Below are 25,909 nucleotides of genomic sequence, written 5' to 3'. Positions count from 1 at the left end.
GAGAAAGGTGGGAGAAGAGCGGAAAGCAGTATTAGCTGCTTCTGATATGTGCCTTGACCAGGAAGCTCAGGGTTTCGAACCAGCAACCTCAGTGTTCCAGGTTGATGCTTTATCCATTGTGCCACCACAGGTCAGGCGATCCAGACATTTTTTATATTAGAAAAAAGAATCCACTTTTATTTACTTTTCAGTAAGTCTAAGTCCTTGAGGGTTACAGCATAACACAGATTCTGGGTCCAATGGCTTTAGAAGAAAGGTTGATTCAGAATTTGGCATGAGCCATGACACTGTTTCCATGATTACAGGTTACCTTCCCCCAGATCAGATGACTCTGGTTTTGTTCAGTTTGCCACCAGGTGTCACTGTGCTGCTCTTTGCCTGCACACATGAGCACATTTCTTGCCTAGACAGAATTGTTTCATGTGGAGCGTAAACACTTTAAATTTTAAGAACCCTGGGCTCCCTCTGGTTCCAGAGACCCTGCTTACAGCAAGCAAAAACTGGCCTTGGACTTCTAAGACATATTGTCCTGTCCCAGCAGGCCGCCACAGGCTGAGATGGCGGAGAGTCCACACATTTGTTTTCACTTCGTTTGACTATATATCATTTGTAATTTTAAATTTATTTTTATAAAAATTTTCATTAAATTTTTTTCCCCTTAGTCCTTTGAGAAGACACACTTCTTGCACCCCCTCCCCCAAGATGCTTTGTTGATACTTAATGAATGTTTATTGAATTAATAAATAAATGTATGTCAACAGTAACTAACCTGACCACCAGAAAGTAAAAGCCTGAGATATTTTCGCTTTTTTCTTTTTTAAAGATTTTATTTACTGATGTTACAGAGATGAGGGGGAGGGAGGAGCAAGAAGTATCGTTGCTTCACTTTAGTTGTTCATTGCTTACTTGTTGCTTGTTGCAAGGTTCTTGACCCAGGCAAGCCCAGGGTCTGGAACCTTCTATTTCAGCATCCTGTGTACGCTCTGTCCACCACATCTCCACAGGTCAGGCTGGGATCATCCCTTTTCAACAGATCTTTCATTGATTATGAAAGTGTTCTATTTCCTCACTGTTTGATGATTTGGTAAATATCGAGTGCTTGAAAAGTGGTTAATGCAACCGAAGAACTTCATTTTAATTTTTATTTACTTTTAATTTTTAAATTTAGCCTGACCAGGCAGTGGCGCAGTGGATAGAGCGTCGGACTGGGATGCAGAGGACCCAGGTTTGAGACCCCGAGGTCGCCAGCTTGAGCGCAGGCTCATCTGGTTTGAGCAAAGCTCACCAGCTTGGACCCAAGGTCGCTGGCTCGAGCAAGGGGTCACTCGGTCTGCTGAAGGCCCGCGGTCAAGCACATATGAGAAAGCAATCAATGAACAACTAAGGTGTTGCAAGGAAAAACTGATGATTGATGCTTATCTCTCTCCGTTCCTGTCTGTCTATCTCTCTCTGACTCTCACTGTCTCTGTAAAAAAAAAAAAAAATTAAATAGCCACATGTGGCTAGTGACTTTTTTATCAGATAGCTGAGCCTTCAATGGTAGCACAGTTGAAATAATCTGAGATTGGCCCTGGGACCAAGTAGGCTACCAGCCTTACTCTTAAAATTGGAGATTGTTAATAATTGGTTATAAAATGTCTACATTCTGGGCTGTTGAATGCCACCGACAGTATTAAATATCCATGTCATAATTAGCACCTGTCACTGAAGTTTAATAAACTTTGCATCCTGGCATCCTGACAGACACCCAATCAGGTCCGTGGGGTGGAAAGTTTGAAGGCTGGGTACTTCAACTCAAGACAGGGAGCGCGGGCTGCAGTCTGCGATCCCGAACTGCATCATGGACTTTGTAGTTCAGCGTGCCCGAGACATCCCTACCGGTGTCACCTCTCAGTGGCCTAATTGTTCACTTCCGGTATCCCGTTTTTATCTGGGAATTGTAGTGTCAGCAGGTGCCTGCCAGACTTTTGGCTTAGCGGCCTTGGAACTACAATTCCCGGCAGGCTACGAGACGCACCCGGAGGTAGTTAGTAGTGAGCCGCTGATTGCCTCAGCTGGCGTGAAGTGTGTGCTTGAGTATCTTGGGAGGCCTGGATATCCTGATAGGGAGTGGGAAAGGTGGTTATTACTCCTTCGCGGGGGATCGCCGAGGTCACGGTCGTGGGTTTGCACTGTCGGCTGGGTGGCGCCATGGCGGTGAGTTTTTGCGGGAAGATAGTCCGCTTGGCTGGGCCCTAGAACCTGCCCATCTAAGAATCTTGCCAGAACTAGAGGCTCCATGTGGTAGCAGCTGTCTTTCAGGGAAACATCCTTTTTCAAAGACAGAAGAGGACTTGCTCCCCACGCTTAAGGCTTGGCTGTTCTGAGCGTGTGCCTTTTCTTGCTAGCTGATGAGCGAGGAACTGATGTCTTTAACTTTACAGACTACTTAATGTCATGTTTGTTACTTCACTGAAGTTTATAAAACCTATTTGGAGAGAGAGAGGAGTCTCTAACATTGATTCCTCTGTTCAACAGAAAAATTGAGCCCATCTGGGTGAAACAGACAGAAGTCTCTGCATTCATGATGTTTATGTGTGTGTGTGAGCTGCAAACTGAAATGTATGATAAAATATGTCAGGTGCTGATAAGTGGCAAAGAAAAAGAGCAGGAAGCCGGTCTAAGGAGTGTGAGGTGGGGTAGGGTTGCAATTTTAAAACATTGATCAAGAAAGGCTTTGTTGAGAAGGTGGCCTTGTGGCAAAAAGGAGGTAGGGAGCAAGCCATACAATGACATATATGGAGGAAAAGATTTCCAGGAAAAGGAAACAGCATGAACGAAAAGCAAGGAGGGTTGTATGTCTAAAAAACAGTGCTATGAGGGGAGACGATGATGATGAAGAAGAAGAATGTGTGTTGTGGGGGTAGGGCTTGATCAGTGGGTTGATGTAGGTCTTTTTTTAAATTGATTTTTAGAGAGAGCGAGGGGCGAGGGGGAGAGAGAGAGAAACATTGATTTGTTTTTCCACTTATTCATGCACTCATTGGTTGATTCTTGCATGTGCCCTGACCAGGAATCTCGCAACCTTGGCGCATAAGGATGACACTCTAACCAACAGAGCTACCTGGCCAGGGCCTACAGTCTGTCAGTTTTTTTAAGAGGGGATCTGAGGGTGTAATATGATGATAGTAGCCAACTTTAAAACGTATATATTTAAACATTTTTTCATTTAGAAAATTTAACTAGTGAACAAAATAGAGATAACAGTATTATGTACCCAACTTCAGTAATTCACAACTCACGGCTAATCTTATTTCATATGTGATATATTTATTTCATGCAGACCTCTTCCCCCCTTCAGGATTTTAGGCTAATTTCAGGCATTGTATCATTTCATCCATACATATTGTAGTAAGTTTTTAAAAATATAAGTTCTCTTAAAACATAACCACAATGCCATTTTCACACCTAATAAAAAGCACGTGTTGTCTGGTTGTGTCTCTGTGATAATGGTTAACATTTTTTGAGCATTTACCATTGGTCTGGCACTGTGGTAAGCCCTTCATGTATATCTCTTTTCATCCTCATAATAATAATAATAATGCAAGGTAGGTATAATGATTATCCTACTTTTATACATAGGGAAATGCAGGCTTAAAAAGATTGAGGAACTTGTCCAGGGTTCTACAGCTAGTAAGCGGTGGAGCTAAGATGTAGTCAGAGTACCAAAAGGAAGCAAAAATAGGAGTCAGAAGATGACTCCAACTCTACTATTTACTGGCATGATGACCTGAGCTTGAGATTTATTACCTTTGAAAAGATAACTGCTGGTCTGCCCACTTGTTAGGTCATGAAAATCTAATACATTAATGTTCATAAAAGTGTTTTAAGAACTGCAGAATACTATGACTATATGAAAACGTTTATTATCTAGTTAAATGTTTCTTTATTGGGGGTGATTTTTTTGTCTCCCAGAAAACATTTGGTTTGGAGACTTGATTGTCACAGTGGGGGGAAGGGTGTGTGTATGTTACTGGCATTGATGAGTAGAAGCCAGGGATGCTCCTAAACATCTTATAGCACACAGGACAGCCCCTGAAAACCAAGAATTTGACCCAAAATATCAATAGGGCTGTAGTTTAGGAACTCTGATCTAATTAACTAATTAAAATAATTGCCTAGTTGAATAATCAGTGAAGAAATTGAGGCTCAGATTGATGAAGCGACGTGCTCAAGCTTAGCCAAGTTGGTGCTGGGGCTAGTATTAGATTTTATTACATTCAACCTTTGAGGAACAAGTTTTTCTGAGAAGCAGAAACCCCCAAAAGAGCTTTTGTGCCCTAAGCGTGCTCAGTACAGTGAAAAGGAACACATAGGTCTAAGTCATTTGTGAAAGTTATTGCTTTCATGTTCTTTAAAGTTGGAGGCATGGTCAATTTTAAGCAAAAAATATTGGTCATGTATCATCTATGTCTATGGCGTGACACTTGGTGCTGAGGTGACTGAAGGATCTAAAAGTTGCTGCCTGCCAGGCATCACAGTGCCCCCCAGGAAATGTCTTAAGGATCATTAAGTTAAGTCGGTCAAAGTAAAGAGGAGTTTAGGAATAACACAGTGGAACTTCCTATGACCCATGACCCTAGGGTAGAAGGTGCAACTAGGCTTTGTAAGATCCTAGATACTTTAGGCTCTGTAGGCCCTTTTCTCTGTAAAAACCATTAAAAATTCTATTTTAGAACTATTTAGCATAAAGACACTATATTACTATTATATATTAAAGTTTTTTTCTTAAACCTAAACATTAAATTTTTTTTCTTGATTTTAAAAGAAATTAAAGTATTTTTGTGAGCCCCTGGAAGTATGTGGTCCCTTGGCACTTTGCCTACTCTACCTGCAGATTAAGTCAGCTATTAAGAGTTAGTTGTGGTCTGACCTGTGGTGGCGCAGTGGATAAGGTGTTGACCTGGAACGCTGAGGTCACTGGTTCGAAACCCTGGGCTTGCCTGGTCAAGGCACATGTGGGAGTTGATGTTTACTGCTCCTCCCCCCTTTCTCTTTCTCTCTTTCTTTCTCCTTTCTAAGATGAATAATAATAATAATAAGTTAGTTGTGCAGGCTGTTCTAAGGGCTGGGTAGAAGTGACTTACTTTCTTCTGCCCAAAACACCTTGGCCAGAACCCAGTCAGATAGCTCAATCTAACTGCGAAGTCATCTGGAAACAGCAGGGGACACTTAACCACTTCTGCTGCCCCACCTTGTTGGTGAGCAAGAGAGGGAAGGAACAGATATTGCAAAGGCTACCTGCCATCTGCCATAGCTCATTTTTAAATGGTAGTCCTTGTACATTAGAATTGACAGCAGGGGTTGGCATCTATTGAACTAGAGACTGGAGATGCCTGACCCGTGTTGGCGCAGTGGATAGAGCGTTGACTTGGAATGCTGAGGTTGTTGGTTCAAAATCCCGGTCTTGCTCGACACATATGAGAAACAGCTTCTATGAGTTGATGCTTCCCACTCTTCCTCCACTTTTTCTTTCTCCTCTCTCTAAATCAATGAATCTAAAAAAAGAAAAGGACCAGAGGCAGGTTACTTGTTAAGAGGGTTTTGCAGTACAGTAAAAGTGGCCCAAGGACCTGAGTCTAAGTGAAGACAGTTAGCAGCAGGAATGAAAGGCATGAACAAATGCAGGGCCATATTTCTTGGAAAAGGAAATACTTTCTGTAACCACCCTTAATTTTATGGAAATTCTTGGGAAAGGGTCCAGATTGCTTAATACCTTGATTCAAATATGCAACCAGTTCCTAGTCTATGCTATTTTTTTTATGGCCTCAGTATGTAAGAATAGGCAATGTGTTATTCTCTTTTTGAAAATCTTTAAATATTGAATACATATTTGAGAGCCTACTGTAGGCTAGACTTTGAAGATAAAATGAGAAACAAGACACAGTCCCCACCATGAACAAAGTTACGCTCCTGTGGGAAGCACGGACAGATACTGACCTCACTTTCCTCGCTTCATGAATAGGGGTAACACAGGGGAAATATTGGTAGGTAGGCACATGTTAGGAGTGGCATACGGATCTCATAATAGATGAGATTCCTTGATTCCTTGGGAAATCAAGGCAGGTGATTAACTGAGAATTGAAGGGTAAGATAGCCAGGCAAAGAGATTGATTGGTGGGGTCTGAGAGCAGAGAGAACGGTTTGAACACAGGCCCAGAGGTGAGAGACCTTGGCATATTTGGGGAAATGCGGATGACTGAATAGGCCTGGAACGTGGTATAGAGGGAAGGAAGGAGGGGCCTGGCAGATATGAGATGAGAAGGGCTCACAATGCCAGATTCAAGAGTGTGGACTTGCCTGACCAGGTGGTGACACAGTAGATAGTGTGTCAGCCTGGGATGCTGAGGCCCCAGGTTTTAAACCCTGAGGTCGCCGGCTTGAGTGCGGGCTCATCTGGCTTGAAGTGCGGGCTCACCGGCTTGATTGTAGGGTTGCCAGCATGAGCGTGGGATCATAGACATGACCCTGTGACCACTGGCTTGAGCCCAAAGGTTGCTGGCTTGAAGCCCAAGGTCGCAGGCCTGAGCAAGGGGCCACTCGCTCTACTGGACCCCCCCCATCAAAGCATGTATGAGAAAGTAAACAGTAACCAACTGAAGTGCTGCCACTACAAGTTGATACCTCTCATCTCTCCCTTCCTGTCTGTCCTTGTCTGTCCCTCTGTCTCTCTCAAAAATAAATAAATAAAAGTTGAGAATATTAAAATAAAGTTGACAAATTTATGGTAGATTTATACTAACCCAATTTAATAATAGTTTTTATTATTATGTAATATACAATGTCTATTTAAGATAGTCATTGGAGAGGGAATTGTACTTTTTTGTATTGAATGGAATTCTCTCTTTTTTGAAAAATAGATTTTATTTATTGAGATTACAGAGAAAGACAAGAGAGGGAGGATGTGAAGTATCAACTCATAGTTGCTCCACTTTAGTTGTTCATTGATTGCTTGTTGTATATGTCTTGACTGGACAAGCCCAGGGTTTTGAACTGGTGACCTCAGCATCCCAGGTCGATGCTCTATGCACTACGCCGCCACCTGCCAGGCTGGAATTGCTCTTTGTATAATACTTAAAATTTACATAACCATTTAAAAAATAAAGCAGCTAAGAGTCCAGTGTATCTGTGATGTGAATAGGAAGCATTTATTAAATTGTTGGGTGGAAAGGGCAGAGGGGAGGGCACAAAGGAGACTGAGACCCAGAGGTTAGGTGACATGGCACGGTCACCTGTCTGGTGGGTTATAGAAATATGAGTCGAGCTCAGGTATTTTCTCACTTGAAAATGCTGCAGAATCTTGAAATGCTGGCAGGTAAGCAGGGGAAGAAAATCTGATTTCAGTTATTATTTTATACCAGAAAATGGAACTCTAGAAACTAATATTAAGTTTTCCAAACATTTAGATTTGCGTATGGCCCATTGGTATCCAGCTTTCACAGCCTGTTCCCTAGGTGCTATACTCCACTCCAGTCTCAACACACTGACTGTTAGCAGCTAATTCTCTGCTGCAGAGTCACACACCGAGAACGAAGTTCTAACCCTTCTTTTTCAGAGGCGCGCTGATCATGCAAGTTTTGTCACTTTCATCCAGGGTGGCCTAAGGGATGACACGAATGTTTCCAAGTAGATGTCCATATACTAGAGACATTCCTGCCATCCTCCATTTCATTTTAATTTCATGCAGCTATTCTGATAACCATTTTGGAGGGCAGTTCTTCATCAGCTTCCTTGAAAAAGAAGATCGTGCCACCTCTATCCCTTCGGTCTGTATGTCCTCCTTTGATGGGTGTGATTGCAGCCTGGCAAGGAGGCACTGCTCCATCGGTGCTTTACGAAGTACAGCGTGGGGCAGAAGTAGGTTTACAGTTGTGATTACGTGAAACACAGAGTTTATTCTTATATTATTATTAATTACTGTTTTATTTTCCATACACACAACTGTAAACCCACTTTTGCCAAATCCCTGTATTTATGTATTTTATGTAGACAGGAACATTCGACAACAGTGTTATATTACAGTATGTTATATTACCGTATCTAATTTTTAAAAAGTATTTCAAAGCATTTTATATAGTTAAGTAATTCTTTAATCATTCCTTTGAGGTTGGAAGTACACAGGTCATGATAACACTAATTTTTAAATCTTGTTCGTTTAAATTTCAAGGTAACCATGGAAAAAATGGATCAGTAAACAGCTCAGTTCTGTGTGAACCCATTTTTTTAAAAAAGCAAGCCTGTTGAAGTGTAGACTGGATTATTCTGTCTCTTTTGTGTCTAATAGGAAAGAAAAGGAACAGCCAAAGTGGACTTTTTGAAGAAGATTGAGAAGGAAATCCAACAGAAATGGGATACCGAGAAAGTATTTGAGGTCAATGCATCTAATTCAGAGAAGCAGACTAGGTGAGGAGTCGTTTGTGAATTCTGCACACTGTGTTTCTAAAACCGTTGGCTTTATAGTACAGAAACTGCTCTGCAGAAAACAGGAGGCAGATTGTATTTAGAATGTCTGAAATGGGCTTAAGAAGGTGACTTCCATTTTCTGCATTAAAAATTAGGATCTTCTCATGAAATTCAAGGATTTTTTTCTATATAAAGGTTTTAAAAAAAACTTCATATTCAGACAAAAGGGGATGTTTTAAAGTTTTTACTTTGCTGACTGGTAAAAGGAAATCCTATTCGAGAGATTCATATTATAGTGATACTGATCTTCACAGATACAAAAGATAAATTTTGAAAGGTTTCTGTATTTGATGATCTTATTGCATAAATACTGTATTGCCTCAATGTAAGAATCACTGCTGGCAAGACAAACCACAGGCAATGATGTGATCTTAGGGGAATAAAATCAAAAGAACTGCCCCAAAACAGTAAATCCATGTGTCAATTTGAAGATGCATCTCAATTTCAGATATGTCAAAATGTAGAAAAATGTGCTTCTTAGAATTGAGAAAATACATTGATAACAATAATAGTAGCTAAAATTGAACACTTAACTGTTTAGTATGCCAAGGCAATAGGAAATAACTACATTTGCTGCAAGCAGATTCTTACTTAATCTTTTTTTTATTTTTTCCATTGATTTGAGAGAGAGAGAGAGAGGAAGGAGGAGGAAGGTGGGGAAAGGAGAGAGACAAGTATCAACTTGTTCCACTTAGCTGTGCACCCAGTGATTGGTTCTCAGGTGTCCTGACCCGGGATCAAACCCGCGACCTCGGTACACTGGGAGGATGCTCTATCCACTGAGCTATCTGGCCAGGGCTTTGTTTAATCTTCTTATAACCCTTTAAGGTCAGCTATATTTTTATCCCTATTTAATGGATGAGGATACCGAGGCACAGAAAGGCTGAGTAACAATCTCAAGGTTGCATAGCTGGGAAACGAGAGGCATGGACTTCTTTAGAGGAATTCCTTTTTATTATTATTATTTTTTTGTATTTTTCTGAAGCTGGAAACAGGGAGGCAGTCAGACAGACTCCCGCATGCGCCTGACCGGGATCCACCTGGCACGCCCACCAGGGGGCGATGTTCTGCCCATCGGAGCGTCGCTCTGTTGCGACCAGAGCCACTCTAGTGCCTGGGGCAGAGGCCAAGGAACCATCCCCAGCGCCCGGGCCATCTTTTGCTCCAATGGAGCCTCTGCTGCGGGAGGGGAAGAGAGAGACAGAGAGGAAGGAGAGGGGGAGGGGTGGAGAAGCAGATGGGTGCCTCTCCTGTGTGCCCTGGCCAGGAATCGAACCCGAGATTTCTGCACGCCAGGCCGATGCTCTACCACTGAGCCAACCGGTCAGGGCTAGAGGAATTCCTGATGTCAAAGTCTACCCTCCTTTCTACTAAGCTACACTCTATGGAAATTTTTTTTTTTTTGGTATATTTCTTTTTTTTTTTTTTTTTTTTAATTTTAATTTTTAAAAATTTTTTTTGGGTATATTTCTGAAGTTGGAAACGAGGATATAGTCAGACAGACTCCCGCATGCGCCTGACCGGGATCCACCTGGCATGCCCACCAGGGGGCGATGCTCTGCCCATCTGGGGTACCGCTCTGTTGCGACCAGAGCCACTCTAGTGCCTGAGGCAGAGGCTACAGAGCCATCCTCAGCGCCCGGGCCAACTTTGCTCCAATGGAGCCTTGGCTGCGGGAGGGGAAGAGAGACAGAGAGGAAGGAGAGGGGGAGGGGTGGAGAAGCAGATGGGCGCCTATCCTGTGTGCCCTGGCCGGGAATCGAACCCGAGACTCCTGCACGCCAGGCCGACGCTCTACCACTGAGCCAACCGGCCAGGATATTTTTTTTGTTTTTGAGAGAGAGAGAGACAGGAAGGGAGAGAGATGAGAAGCATCAACATGTAGTTGTGGCACTTTAGTTGTTCGTTGATTGCTTCTTATGTACGTCTTTACTGGGGGGGGCTCCAACTGAGCCAATGAGCTCTTGCTCAAGCCAGTGTCATTGGGCTGAATGAAGCCAGCAACCTTGGGCTCAAGCCAGAGACTGTGGGGTCATGTCTACCATCCCACACTCAAGCTGGTGACCCAATGCTCAAGCTGGATGAGCCTGCACTGAAGTCGGCTACCTCAGAGTTTCCAACCTGGGTCCTTAGTGTCCCAGGCCGATGCTCTGTCCACTGCGCCACTGCCTAGTCAGGCTACAAAGTGCTTTTTCAATGAATTTACAACATATTGTGCAATTTGGAGGATGTTTTATTTTACCCTAGGGACTTTGAATTGCTTTACATATCTAGTAAAATCAAATCTTATTTCATCAGTAAAACATAAAATTTATTCAGAGTCCTGAGTCTTTAGAAAATTTAATACTTAGCATATTATCTTTACTCCAACATTTTAGCTTAATTTAAACCTTCAAGTATATTTATTTCCTAATAACCACCTATAAATGTAAGTTTTAATTTTCGAGAGCTTTTAATTTCGGAGTTTATAATTTTAGGTGTCTTTTAAATAACTAAAGTTTTTATTATTATTTTTTTAATAACTAAAGTTTAACTAATGGTAAACTATTTATAGCAAGCATTCCCTTCACTGTACCCCTTCACTATAAAAAGAATGTAATATTTTCCTGTTTGGACTCTTTGTTTCTATGTGATTGTTTTGCAGCCAGGGCAAATACTTTGTAACCTTCCCGTATCCGTACATGAATGGGCGCCTCCATTTGGGACACACGTTCTCTTTATCCAAATGTGAGGTAAGGCTTCCTCCGTTTGCTGTAATGGGGTGATGGGTCTAGTAAATACAAATTTGAAAAAAGTGTCATTATAGAATTTATCCTGGTAAGGGAGCTTAGAGTTTCTTAACTTTAAGCATCATTTTTATATTTAAGTAATTTGATTTTTATGTTTAATTTTAATATATGATGTGTATATATGTGCAGGGGTCTAGATATATATATATATATATATATATATATATATATATATATATGTAAATATTCACAAGTAATTCCTAGGTTGGTGAAGAGACACAAAAAAAGGCATAACGGGTTAGAATTTTGGAATGACTATAACATTTAGCTGGTGTTTTAAAGCAGTGGTCCCCAACCTTTTTTGGGCCACAGACCGGTTTAATGTCAGAAAATATTTTCACGGACCGGCCTTTAGGGTGGGACGGATAACTGTATCGGTGACCGAGACAAGCGTTAAGAGTGAGTCTTAGACGGATGTAACAGAGGGAATCTGGTCATTTTTTAAAAATAAAACATCGTTGAGATTTAAATATAAATAAAACAGAAATAATGTAAGTTATTTATTCTTTCTCTGCGGACCAGTACCAAATGGCCCACAGACTGGTACCGGTCTACGGCCCGGGGGTTGAGGGAACCACTGTTTTAAAGGAGGCATTTGAAGAGGAAAACTGAACTGATGCTCTTTGTGAAAAGTCAGCATTTTCTATTCACCTAGCATTTAAATTTGTAATTTAAATTTAATTTTCTTTCTTTAGTTTGCAGCGGGGTACCAGAGATTGAAAGGGAAACTTTGTCTGTTTCCCTTTGGTTTACACTGCACTGGAATGCCTATTAAGGTAAGATTGCTTTGGGGATTATTTTACTCTTTTTGGCTTAGAGCAAATAGAAATATCTAGTTCAAGAGCTTAAAATAGGATTTACAAATACTGCTACGTTAATGTGTTCTCTTGCAATGATTTTATTATAGTGAAAATTATGTTTAAAAAAACCCCATTTTAAGAAGTGCTTAAATAAAGAGCACACGTTAAGGTTTAAGTGATTTCTACATAATTTTTATATCTTTTGTTTGTTTTATATAGTCGTATTTCTTTTTTAGAATTAGATAATAACTACTCCCAAGTGAAATGCGTAGTGTTAGTGGTAGAGCGTCGGCCTGGAGTGTATAAGTCCCGGGTTCGATTCCCGGCCAGGGCACACAGGAGAAGCGCCCATCTGCTTCTCCACCCCCCCCTCCTTCCTCTCTGTCTCTCTCTTCCCCTCCCGCAGCGAGGCTCCATTGGAGCGAAGATGGCCTGGGCGCTGGGGATGGCTCCTTGGCCTCTGCCCCAGGCGCTAGAGTGGCTCTGGTCGCGACAGAGCAAGCCCCGGAGGGGCAGAGCATCGCCCCCTCCCGGTCGGGCGCATGCGGGAGTCTGTCTGACTATCTCTCCCCATTTCCAGCTTCAGAAAAATATAAATTAAAAAAAAATGCGTAGTGTTTTCAGCATTCATGACATATGTAGGATATCGACATAAAGCAATAAACACTTGTACAGTATTTTGATCATTTTTGCAAATGTCTTCATTTGTTATTAATTTATATTAGAAATAATTCTCAATAAAGAATAGGCCAGAAAACTAGAGCTGACAGGATTTCCTAAATGTTATAGGGTTGGGAAATTTAACTCAGATTTTTTTTTTATTCTTCAGTGTTTTATTTTGAAAAGTGTCAAACCTGTAGAAAAAGCGAAAGGCTAGCACAGTGATACCCACACACCCTTCACTTTGAGTCACCAAGTGTTAACATTTGCCTTAATTTAGTTCTGTCTCGCAACACACGTACTGTACATGCATGCTTTTTTTTTTTTTTTTTGCCTTTTCTCTGCATTCTTTCAAAGTAAGTTGCAGGCATTATGGCATGTCACCCTGAATACTTCAGCATGATCTTTTGAGAATGAGGGCAGTCTACATTATCACAGTACCATTATCCCCTCTGAGAAATTTAACATTGATGTAATATTATCATTTTGAGCTAGTCTTTAGGTAAATGTCTCTAGTCCCAAAATGTCCTTTCTGGGTATTTTTTACTTTTTTTTTATTCATTGTAGAGAGGAGGGAGGGAGAGAGAGAGAGAAAGGGGGGAAGAGCAGGAAGCATCAACTCCCATATGTGCCTTGACCAGACAAGTGCAGGGTTTTGAACCGGCAACCTCAGTGTTCCCAGGTTGACGCTTTATCCACTGCGCCACCAGAGGTCAGGCTTACTTTTTATTTTATGGGTCACTCATTGCATTTCATTTTCAACTCTTTAGTTTGTCACAGCATTGATGTCTTTGAAGAATCTAAGTCAGTTATTTTATAGAACACCCCATAATCTGAGGTGTTTTTTTTTTTTTTTTTTTAACAGAGGCAGAGATAGACAGGGACAGACAGACAGGAATGGAGAGAGATGAGAAGCATCAATCATCAGTTTCTCATTGCGCGTTGCGACTTCTTAGTTGTTCATTGATTGCTTTCTCACATGTGCCTTGACCGCGGGCCTTCAGCAGACCGAGTAACCCCCTGCTGGAGCCAGCGACCTTGGGTCTAAGCTGGTGAGCTCTTTGCTCAAGCCAGATGAGCCCGTGCTCAAGCTGGCGAACTCGGGGTCTCGAACCTGGGTCCTTCCGCATCCCAGTCCGACGCTTTATCCACTGCGCCACCACCTGGTCAGGCTGAGTTTTTTTTTTAATTGTTTCTTCATGATTAGATTTGGTTAAAGTATTTTAACAATAATACTACATTGGTGAAGTGTAAACTTTCCATTGTATCTCATCGAAAGGCAAATAATGGCAGTTTGTCCTATGTTAGTGATATTAATACCCATCAGATTTCTTCATTCTAAAGGTGACTTTATAATTCTATATTTGCATTTTTTTGTAACGTTGACACTATCTACTAGAAGCTGCACTTACTATGGTACAATTGAGAACTGGGCTGGAAAGCCAGGCTCATGTCTTAATACTGAAGCTTACTAGCTTTATGAGTTTGGGTAAGTCACTCCTTCTCTGTGTCTGTTTTCTAACTTCATACCTGCTTGTGATGATAACTAATAGAGTACATATGATAGTCATTAAATTGAGAAATGCTATTATTAAAGTTGTTATTCGAAATAACAACACATTATATCTTATCCTTTTTTTTTTTTTTTTACAGAGACAGAGAGTCAGAGAGAGGGATAGACAGGGACAGACAGACAGGAACGGAGAGATGAGAAGAATCAATCATTAATTTTTCGTTGCGTGTTGCGACTTCTTAGTTGTTCATTGATTGCTTTCTCATATGTGCCCTGATCATGGGGCTACAGCAGACCGAGTAACCCCTTGCTGGAGCCAGCGACCCTGGGTCCAAGCTGGTGAGCTTTTTGCTCAAGCCAGATGAGTCCACACTCAAGCTGGAGACCTCGGGGTCTCGAACCTGGGTCGTTCCACATCCCAGTCCAACGCTCTATCCACTGTGCCACCGCCTGGTCAGGCTCTTACTATTCTTGTACTTCAAATGCCTAACACATGGCTCACTACATTGAGTTCTCTGGGTGTTAGATAAATGCTTGCTGGGTAAGTGAAGTAAAATACTAATTTATAAATTAGTGAATTTGGGGGCACAGATTTGTATCATTTGAGTTTTCTGTAATGATCCATTTACATATAGATATATTGTAGAAATTTCAGTCAATTTTAGTTGGCCATAAAAGCAACCAAAAACCGAGATGACTGTATTCTGCCTTGAATTTTGAACTTCACTCTCCTAATGTTGTGTTTGTTTAGGCATGTGCTGATAAGTTGAAAAGAGAAATAGAGCTATATGGCAGCCCCCCTGATTTTCCAGATGAAGAAGAGGAAGAAGAAGAGGTCGCTGCTAAAACAGAAGATATAATAATTAAAGATAAAGCTAAAGGAAAAAAGGTTTGGTGGTTGATCATTCTTAGTTTGGATGAAGTTTTATATTTGTGTTTGTCTGATTTATATGGGCATTCCAAGTACCAACACAGTATAGATTTTTTTTTAAAGTTCATGATATCCCAGCTCCATTACAGCATCATTCTAGCATTCTCTTCTCCCTTTCCTTTTCTTCTTTTTAAAATTCAATTTATTGGGGTGACATTGATAAATGTGAGATTTACCACTTTTTTTTTTTTTTTTTTTTCCGAGAGAGAAACACAGACAGGAAGGGAGAAAGATGAGAAGCATCAACTCATAGATATGGCTCTTTTAGTTATTTATTGATTGCTTCTCACACGTGCCTTCACTGGGGGGCTCCAGCCAAGCCAGTGAGTGACCTTTTGCTCAAGCCACTGACCTTGAGCTTCAAGCCAGAGACCATGGGATCGTTTTATGATCTCACTTTCAAGCCAGCAACCCTGCGCTCAAGCCGGATGAGCCCACACTCAAGCTGGAGACCTTGGGGTTTCAAACGTGGGACTTCATTGTCCCAGGTTGACATTCTATCCACTGTGCCACCACCAGTCAGGCTCGTCTCCCTGTCTTTTTACAGAGATAGAGAGACAGATAGGGACAAACAGACAGGAAGGGAGAGAGATGAGAAGCATCAATTCTTCGTCGCGGCACTTTCGTTGTTCATTGATTGCTTTCTCATATGTGCCTTGACTGGGGGTGGGGGCTACAGCAGAGCGAGTGACCCCTTGCTCAAGCCAACAACCTTGGGCTCAAGCCAGCAACCTTTTAGGCTCAAGCCAGTGACCAAGGGGTCATGTCTGTGATCCCATTCTTAAGCCAGTAACCCCGTGCTCAAGCTTGTGAGCCCATGGTCAAGCCGGATGAGCCTGCGCTTGTGCCGGAGACCTTGGGAATTTGAACATGGGTCCTTAGCACCCTAAGCCAATGCTCTATCCACTGCGCCACCACCTGGTCAGGCTGTGATAATAGTGTTGTGGACTGTAAATGGCAAAAAGCCTTGTAGATTTGAGGCTTAGCAAAAGGCTGAATTCTCCCCCCTCCACCTCCATATTGGCTATGAAGCTGAGTATTTGTACTTCACTGGCTTCCTTAAGTTGCTAGAAGCAATTTACATGCCCTTTCTCTTATTCTTTGTTTGTTTAGATGTTGGTTGATTTCACTTATGCATAGTGGGTGGATTCCTGTTTATGCCTTGGGAGAGTTCCTGCTTTAGCCTCAGATGTGTAACTTTTGTAACAAGGACCTCCTTGATTTGCATATGGCTATATAATAAAGCAAACTGGCAAACTGGGGCTATGGGCACTCGGATATTGCCATCAGCATTTGAAGAGTCCTCCCGGTCTCATTTTTTCTTAATAAGTGTGTTTCCTTAATTCTGCACTGTTATTAGGAGCCATGTTGGTCCGCGGCATGATAGTTCTTCATGATTTCATCCATTTGGTAGTTTTCCTTGGTATCAGAGTCCTGGTGAATATCAAACTGTACAGTTTGGTAGGCAAAATAACACATCTAACTGCTGCAGTATTGTGATTATACATCAACAGCATTGTTTTGGAAATTAAAAAATTACGAAACAGGATTATTTACTTAGAATTATTGTGGGTCTAGAATTTGTTAACAAGCTGTTGGTTGTTCTTTGATGGAGTGTGTTTTTGCTGGTTATTTTCAGAGTAAAGCTGCTGCTAAAGCTGGATCTTCTAAATACCAGTGGAGCATTATGAAGTCTCTCGGTCTGGCCGATGAAGAGATAGTCAAATTTGCTGAAGCAGAACATTGGCTTGATTATTTCCCCCCAATGGCTATTCAGGATCTGAAGAGAATGGGTTTGAAGGTATGCCTTTCACCCCATAGTGTAAGAAAATATGAAGAACACATTTATGTTTGTGTGATTGCATGAGATTTGGACTACCCCTTAATTTAGAATATGTTTCACCTGAATTTCTCTAATGATTTAATTGGTACTCTTATTGTTAAATTGCAACCTCATGGGCCTCTATGTAATAAAGTAATATTTGTTGTATTGGAATGTGTATTGATTTCTTAGCATTTAGCAGAAAGAAATTCTACTCAAAGAATATGAAGAAGCCGAAGTGTAACTTGAATATTAGGGAAGACTTAAAGCGGTTATGTATCTTTTTAATTTATTACAATTCCTATGTGTTTAATATATAATATTATAACATATAAATATGTGCGTTTAAAAATACACATATTCAACAAAAATTAATGTAATGGCGATATGTGTTTAATAAATGGAACTTGAAAAATTTTGTTTTTCCTTTAATATTTGATATCATTCTTAGTTGGAAAATAAAGAGTAAGTAATTGATTCGTAGGAATTCTCATTCATAGAAACTATACAGAACTCTCCAAACTTACCTTTCCTTTCTCCTACAGGTGGACTGGCGTCGCTCCTTCATCACCACCGAACTCTCCAAACTTACCTTTCCTTTCTCCTACAGGTGGACTGGCGTCGCTCCTTCATCACCACCGATGTTAACCCTTACTACGATTCCTTCGTCAGGTGGCAGTTTTTAACGTTAAGAGAGAGGAGCAGAATTAAATTTGGGAAACGGTGAGTTTGTTGTCCTTCGGTATTGAAAAGCAAAAATACAGTTCTTGCATTGTAATTCAGTGCCCCATGGCCTACTTTTTTCTGTTATCCTTTCTTTTTTTATTATCTTTCTTTTTGTTCCCTTGTGACCTTTGTGTTCCTCTTTGTCTTGCCAGTGTCTTAATGTCTCTGAGCTGCTTAGTGTTTATGACAGCTAGACCCAGGGAGAGCAGGAGTGTTGGCTTTTATTGTTAAGCCCAATCCGGAGGGACCCGAAACATTGAAGACATGAACAAGGTCCGTCGATTACACACCAAAGCTTTATTGTCTAGCTTGGCCAGGCGGCAGCAACTCCGACAGAAATCTGAGGGAGAGTGTGCCGGCTCTTTGTTTTACCTAGTTTTTATAGTTCTGTAAGTGGGAAGTACAGAAGCAAAAAGTGTAATTAGGAGCCCCTTATCACTATTGGTTATAGTCATATGTCCTTTAACATGATAGGACCATGTTCAATTTGCAAGCCATACATCCTTTTGGAGAAAACAAAATTTACAAATCAACACAATGGTAGAAAGATATCTCTTTACATATTAAAAGGCATTCCTATATTTTCTAGTGTTCATCCGCCATCTCTCTGTCCAGAGTCACACGTATTAACCACATTCATTTACATAGGAGAGGTAGTTTCTGTGGGGACAAATGCCCGCAAATGGCTCATTACTATAAGAAAAGGTTTATTTTGGCTTTTCTCTCCCTGCACCTGGCTAGCCATTCACCCCTTCCCCCACAGGTATGGTGGAATGTCTGGGGATCCATGTTTTCCTCCCCTTTGCATTTACAATACAATGCCAAGGGCTATCCTGGTTATGCCAATCACACAGTACAGAGACTATTCTCACAATTTCTCTGCACACCTTAACCTAAATTAATAAAATGTTCTCTAAGCCTCTTAAAATATTAATACTAATTCTGTAGCTTTTGGTACCTTACAACACCTGCGGGAGAAGTGGCTTAGTGACTCCTCATTTATGATCTCACTAAAGATTCTGTTCAGTATTCACAGTCAGACAGATAAATAATTTTGTATTTTAGTTTATTCTTTTGTTCTCTAAATTAAGATTTTCCCCCCCTTGATTGTGTGGGTTAATTAAAAGCTGTTTGCGTTTCACAAGTGAATTTAAATTTTTAATCTTTTGTTGACAAAAGCAGAAATCTTTCCCTAAATAAGTAGATTGGCAAAAGAACTTCCCATAAAAGCATAAATAATAAATACAGACATTTGCTCAGTTAGAATTTTTAATTAGATGAAATATTGTAAGATGTTAGGACCAACTCTGGCAAGATGGTTAGGCTAAAACTTGTGTATGTATATACCTGTAGTAATATTTGTCACTTATTTTTTAGGTATACCATTTATTCTCCAAAAGATGGACAGCCTTGTATGGATCATGATAGACAAACTGGAGAGGTATTTATTTGTGACATGGAGTAGCTATTGTCAAAAATTCTTCATATGGCCAGAGTTTAAGAAATAGATCAGACACCTAAAAAACAACTTTATTCCAGTGCTGAGGGGTATAGATAGCAGTGATCCTCTGGTGGCTGTGGAGAAGGAGGCGGAATGTCATGCTAGGTACCTGTATCTTGTCTAGGACCATGCTACTCCAAGAGTGGTCCCACATCAGCTGCATCAGCCTGTGGTAGAGAAGCACAGTTCTGAGCCTCACCCCAAAGTTGCTGAATCCAAAGCCCTTGGGGGTGGGGCGCAGGAATCCGCCTTTTAACAGGCTTGCAGTGTGATTCATATGCATGGTAATGTGTGAGAAGGACCCCTGGAGACTCCTCCACTCTGCACGGAGAAAGGGGAAAGGGAATGAGAGATGGCTGACGGATGTTCACAGATTGTATTTATACTTGCTTTATGTGCCTGCTTGCTTATTTCCAAAGGACTTACTGTCATGCATGACATCAGTTCATTCTAAATTCCAGTAGGACACATTAGGAGCATTATTTCTTGTAATACTTGAGTGAAACAAGGGTAAATGATTTGCCTAACGCCTTGGCTAAGTGAACCAACAATGCCAGGATCTGCACTTAGGAGTCCCAGTGAGTGTGTCACTATTTATCATCATCTTTGAACACATTTGTAGTCTAGTGACTACTTTTCAAAATTGACCTTCAATTATGATGTTATTTATCTGATAGAAGTGAGAGCTAATCAAAATTTTGAAAGATTTGAGAGACTTCAGAAGGTTTAGTTTACTGACTATGTTGTTTTAATATAGTCAATGGTAGCAGTGTCCTAAATTTTATTAGTATGCAGTATTGTCATTTTTCAAAGCATTTTCCTACCCATTACCTTATGTGTGCCCCAGGATAATCCTGTGTATGAGGCTGAGAGAGATTGTAGCTCCCTTGGGTCAAACCATTAGTGAGGGCCATGCCAGGTTTAAATGCACATCATCCGACCCTTGGTCCAGTGTATGTCCTAGACGATTGAGCTCTGTCTTTGCTATTTTATTCTCATTTTGGCCGAAAAACTGTTTTAATGGATTACTCAAAGCCACTTTCCTTTTTCTGTCCTCCCCTCTCAAGAGAGCTCTCAGCAAACCCTCTTTACTTGATAGAGCCTGGGTCTTCTGTACCAGTTCTGATGCGGATGGAAGGGAGGTCCCGGTCATGTCTTACACATTAGACTTCCACGTGGGTGTGGTCAGAACGTCACTGGCAGTCTCTTCATCAGAAGAATTAGTTTAACATTGTAGTAACTCATCTTAGAAATTTGAATCAGATCTCTCACATAGATTTGTAGGTGTACTCCAAGCCTTTTTTCCCCTCAAATTTTTGTTTTATTTAGGGTGTTGGACCTCAGGAATATACTTTAGTCAAGTTGAAAGTCCTCGAGCCATACCCATCCAAATTAAGGTAGGTTTGCCAAAGAGTTATTGCTTCAGCGTTTTGAATAGCAAATTCTTGTGATAGAATTCACAACTTTTCTTTTTGCTTTAATATATCTTTTTTCTTCTTAGTGGTCTGAAAGGGAAAAATATCTTCTTGGTAGCTGCTACTCTCAGACCTGAGACCATGTTTGGACAGACAAACTGTTGGGTTCGCCCTGATCTGAAGTACATTGGGTTTGAGACGGCAAATGGTGATATATTCATTTGTACCCAGAGAGCTGCCAGGAACATGTCATACCAGGGCTTTACCAAAGACAGTGGTGTGGTGCCCGTTGTTAAGGAATTGATGGGAGAGGTAAGTTGGGTAGCAGACTTTTTACTTTAGGATATACATTTAGAGCTAAAATTTCAACAATGAAGCTTGAGAAAAAAGTATTTAAGAAAACTTCTTAATTGAGACAAACATACAGTCAAGTGTGTAAATTTGATGCATTTTCATATGTGTATTCCTGTGTTTTTCTCAGGAGTGCAATGGCACAAGCAGTGTGTCAGGGTGCTGATTTCCTTACACTCTTAATAATTATTTACAGTTACTTTTGGTCTAGTTGGTACGAAAGAATGAATTTTGTTTTACTTCCTATATTTTTGATTAGTAGCTGCTTGGGCTTAAAATAGTAACATGGTTTTCGATTTTATTGGTTAACACGTTTCCTCCCCTTGTGTTGCTCATCTTTTTCTTGCACAGGAAATTCTTGGTGCTTCACTTTCTGCGCCTTTAACATCTTACAAGGTGATCTATGTTCTCCCAATGCTCACCATTAAGGAGGATAAAGGTAGAGTTTATTTCTTTATAGAAATACCATACTCATCACATCTGGCTGCATTCATCAGTGCCATTCTTTCTTTTGAAAGGCACTGGTGTGGTCACAAGTGTTCCTTCTGACTCCCCTGATGATTTTGCTGCCCTCAGAGACCTGAAGAAAAAGCAAGTGAGTATCTGAATTTAAAATCCTTATTTCCTCTTATCTAATTGGTTAGGAACCGCCAAACTCACTAATGGATTAAGCTAACAAATTATGCATGTATCTTTGACCTACAGTCTCTAACCTATTTCTTTCTTTTCTTTTTTGTTAAAGAGAGAGAGATAGGAAGGGAGAGAGAGAGAGGGAGGAGAGAGATGAGAAGCATAAACTCGTAATTGTTTCAACTTAGTTGTTCATTGATTGCTTCTCATATGTGCCTTGACTGAGGGACTCAAGCTGAGACCATGACCCCCTTGCTCAAGACAGTGCCAGCGACCTTGGGCTTCAAGTCAGCGACCCCTGTGCTCAAGTTGGGGAGCCTGTGCTCAAGCCGGTGACCTCGGGGTTTTGAACCTGGGACCCCAGTGTCCCACCCAGGTCGACAGTCCATCCACCACACCATCACCTGTCATGCTTTTTGGCTCGTTTTTAGCCAGGTTGTTTGTTTTTATTTGCTGAGTTTTAAGTTATTCATATATTCTGAATAACCGGTCTTTATCAGATATACCTTCTATAAATATCTTTTCCCAGCCTGTTGCTTATCTTGTAATTCTTTTGATATTGTCTATTGCAGAGCAGAACTTGTTCATTTTAATGAAGTCCAACTTACCAGTTATTTCTTTCATGAATTGCTTTTTGGAGTTGTATCTAAAAAGGCATCATCATATCAAAGTCTTTTAGGAATTTCTTTTCTTTTAGTTAAAAAATATTTTATTTGTTGATTTTAGTGAGGGGGGAGAGAAGAGAGAGACAGGAACATCAATCTGGTCCTGTATGTGCCCTGACCAAGGATCAAACTTGCAACCTCTCTACTTGGGGATGATTCTCTAACCAACCAAACTATTCGGCCAGGGCAGGAAATAATAGCTTTAAAAAAAGTTTGGATTCTTTTCTCTCAGTGATTATGCCAATAAAGTGTTGGTCATTAACATTAACTTGCAAATTTTTTCGTAGGCCTTACGAGCAAAGTATGGAATTAGAGATGACATGGTCTTGCCATTTGAACCAGTAAGTATAGAGATTATTCAGTGTGTGTGTGTGTGTGCGTGTGTGTGTATCTTTGGTTTTTTTTTTATCAGAGAATAAGAGAAGTAAATAATTAATGGAGTATGAAAGTAAGAGGGAGTTCACTTGAGAGCTTATTTTAACTAGGTATCTGTGTTGGCAAATAAGAGTGAGGGGAAAACTAACAAGCATTTTCTTAGTACCTGGCACCTGAAATTCTGGAACAAACCAATGGCTTTTTAGCATCACCAATTTTATACTTGCTTATTTTGCTAGTTTGGCCAATTTCCAGACTTCTAAGGAAAAACTTCTGCCGTATAACTCATGAACATTTACGTTGTCATGTTAGTGCCTGCAGAAAAACAGAAATGTAAATTATTAGCAAATAAGTTTCATGAAAAATTCAGACTTATTAGGAACCAAAAACAAGACCCTCTAAAAAGTTGTTTCCACCGTGTTGCTAGTTTCAATGTCAGTTATTTAGTGGGGCCTCACCGGAGGGGTGAGAGCTGGGGAAGGTGTGTGTGGGAGGGAGGGACAGGTGGGTTTGCTGTGCGGAATGTGGGTAGTTCCTGTGGGGGGAGGGAGACAGCTTCACATTTGCATGTTTGCTGGTCCCTCGGGGATTCCCTAGTGTTTGGTGCTGCTGTAATGTTACATCAAATCTGAAATGACTTCATTGGACAGTAGAGGGCAAAGGACTGTGTCCTACAGGGCTGTTTTTGTGTTCATTCAGGTGAATAAGTCCCTGACATTGTTGATTTTTGCAGGTGCCTGTCATTGAAATCCCAGGTTTTGGAAATCTTTCTGCTGTGACTATTTGTGAAGAGTTGAAAGTTCAGAGCCAGAATGACCGAGAAAAACTTGCAGAAGCAAAGGAGACATTATACCTAAAAGGGTTTTATGATGGTGTAAGTAATACTTTTTTATTGTTTTTATTTGATTTATTTCATGCTCTGCAATTTTCTTCTTAATGATTTAAAAACATATATAGAAAAATCCAATATGGTTTCACCCATATACTGATCTATGACAGATTAATAATGAGCTTAATAAGAGATTCTTCTATTCCCAAACATTTTTGAATCTTTTTTGGGGGGATATGGGGATGGTATTTATAGAAATTAAATTGTTGTGCCCTGTAGGAATCTCTTAAAAAATGTATTTCTTGAGAAGATATTTAAAGTTCATATTTTTACACAATCAACTCCAAAGGTTTATTGCATGCCCAGTACTTGATCCCTTTGCTTGCTCTTTAAGTTAAGAAGTTCAGATTTTAGATAAGCAGTTTTATTCAGTTCATTCATTCATTTGTTGATGACTACTAAATGCCAAGTGAGCAGCACAACAAACATAATCTGAGCCTCTTTGTCCTAAATTGTACATATGTTAGTGCATTTCCATTTCCATGGAAAGAAGACTAGGTTAGAGAAAGTAAAAATTCAACTAAGTTATTAGTTGCTTTAAGGTTAAAATGAAGATTTAAAAAACCCAAAAATTTTCAATTACAGTTGACATGCAATATTATATTAGTTTCAGGTGTACAATGTAGTGATTAGACATTGATTTAACTCAGGGGTCCCCAAACTACAGCCTGTGGGCCGCATGCGGCCCCCTGAAGGCCATTTATCCGGCCTCCGCTGCACTTCCGGAAGGGGCACCTCTTTCATTAGTGGTCATCCGCATCCTGTGCTCCTGGAGTCCTGTATGTGACAGCATCGCTCACGTACAGTACTACTTCCAGTGACGCGGGACGCACGCGTCACGGCTCCGGAAGCGCATCATATCACATGTTACGGCTAGCAGTGACAAATATGGAACCGGACGTTGACCACCTCATTAGCCAAAAGCAGGCCCATAGTACCCATTGAAATACTGGTCAGTTTGTTGATTTAAATTTACTTGTTCTTTATTTTAAATATTGTATTTGTTCCAGTTTTGTTTTTTTACTTTAAAATAAGATATGTGCAGTGTGCGTAGGGATTTGTTCATAGTTTTTTTTATAGTCTGGCCCTCCAACGGTCTGAGGGACAGTGAACTGGCCCCCTGTGTAAAAAGTTTGGGGACCCCTGATTTAACTTATGAAGTGATCACCCTGATTAGTCTTATATCCATCTGACACCATATATAGTTAAAATGAAGATATTCAAAGACATGAGATTTTTTTCCCCCTTTATTGTCATTTTTCTAATAACCAAGAATTGATTTTTTTTAAGTGGTTTACATATTTTGGGTGATAATAAAAGTCAGCACTTATATAGTAATTACATATTAACTTATTTAAATCTCAAAATAACCTCATGAAATAGGCAGTATTTTCCCCATTTTACACATGAGGAAACTGAGGCACTAAGAGATTAATTTACCCAAGATCAGCCAGATAGCCAGCAAGTGACAGAACTGAAATTTCAGCTAGGCATCTTGGGTCTAGGATTTGTGCTCTTACCTACTGTATCATATGATCGAGAAGTATAATTTCATAAGGATAAGTTAAATAGATATGAAGCATTTTGGTAATGTTAGAGGATCGGAAGGTCAAAGAGGAACTTGTGTCTTTCACGTAGAAATTGCTTGAGGGAGACACAGGAGTCAGGTAAAGGGGGGTCAGTTTCGGCCAGAAAGAAGATTGTGGCTTAGAGCTGTGACGACAATGGCAAGCTAATACCTTGCTCTAGAATTAAATTTCCCCACGAAGTAAAAGGCAGAGTTGAAAAACAGTAGGCTTTCCTCTACGACCTAAGTTTATCCCATCACATGGCCAAGCAAAGGAAAATGCTTGTTGGCCACAGGCTGGTGAAGAGGAGCGTAAATGGGGCTGCGGCGGATCAGCTCAGTTCCTTCTCCCAGAGCCTCAGGAGTGCGGTGAGGCAGGGCAGTGAGTTTCTCCACTGGAAACCCAAGACGTGGAGAGGAAGTGAGTCTTCCTTCCCAGCCACGTTCACGACAGCTGTCCTAATTATGCTAAATAAAAACAAGTGTGTTATAAATGTTAGTTGTCCAGGCTTGGTCAAAATAAAAATTTATGGTTTTAAATGTGATCAATTTCATTCTAAACATATCTTGGGCCTGACCAGGCGGTGGTGCAGTGGATAGAGCGTCGGACTGGGATACGGAGGACCCAGGTTCGAGACCCCCGAGGTCGCCAGCTTGAGTGTGGGCTCATCTGGTTTGAGCAAAGCTCACCAGCTTGGACCCAAGATCGCTGGCTTGAGCAAGGGGTTACTCGGTCTGCTGAAGCCCACGGTCAAGGCACATATGAGAAAGCA

At 40.8% G+C, this 25,909-nt stretch overlaps 1 protein-coding gene across 1 annotated transcript in view; it reads left to right on the top strand.

The window, feature by feature from the left end:
• Positions 1-2,036: 2,036 nt before the first annotated feature.
• The window catches only part of LARS1 (leucyl-tRNA synthetase 1), a 56,146-nt gene continuing 32,273 nt past the window's right edge, over positions 2,037-25,909 (top strand). Inside the window, exons 1-14 of the mRNA XM_066341989.1 lie at positions 2,037-2,196; positions 8,324-8,442; positions 11,147-11,234; positions 11,987-12,067; positions 15,016-15,153; positions 16,835-16,996; positions 17,628-17,740; positions 19,121-19,184; positions 20,574-20,641; positions 20,746-20,971; positions 21,362-21,449; positions 21,529-21,605; positions 22,593-22,646; positions 23,414-23,554. Coding sequence (XP_066198086.1) covers positions 2,191-2,196; positions 8,324-8,442; positions 11,147-11,234; positions 11,987-12,067; positions 15,016-15,153; positions 16,835-16,996; positions 17,628-17,740; positions 19,121-19,184; positions 20,574-20,641; positions 20,746-20,971; positions 21,362-21,449; positions 21,529-21,605; positions 22,593-22,646; positions 23,414-23,554 — 1,425 coding nt within the window. The 5' untranslated portion in view covers positions 2,037-2,190. The remainder of the gene's footprint in view (positions 2,197-8,323; positions 8,443-11,146; positions 11,235-11,986; positions 12,068-15,015; positions 15,154-16,834; positions 16,997-17,627; positions 17,741-19,120; positions 19,185-20,573; positions 20,642-20,745; positions 20,972-21,361; positions 21,450-21,528; positions 21,606-22,592; positions 22,647-23,413; positions 23,555-25,909) is intronic.

This window comes from Saccopteryx leptura, chromosome 6 (genome assembly GCF_036850995.1).
Source record: "Saccopteryx leptura isolate mSacLep1 chromosome 6, mSacLep1_pri_phased_curated, whole genome shotgun sequence".
Lineage (NCBI taxonomy): Eukaryota > Metazoa > Chordata > Mammalia > Chiroptera > Emballonuridae > Saccopteryx > Saccopteryx leptura.
Note: the sequence above shows the minus strand (reverse complement) of the source record. Positions and strands in the feature narration are given on the sequence as shown.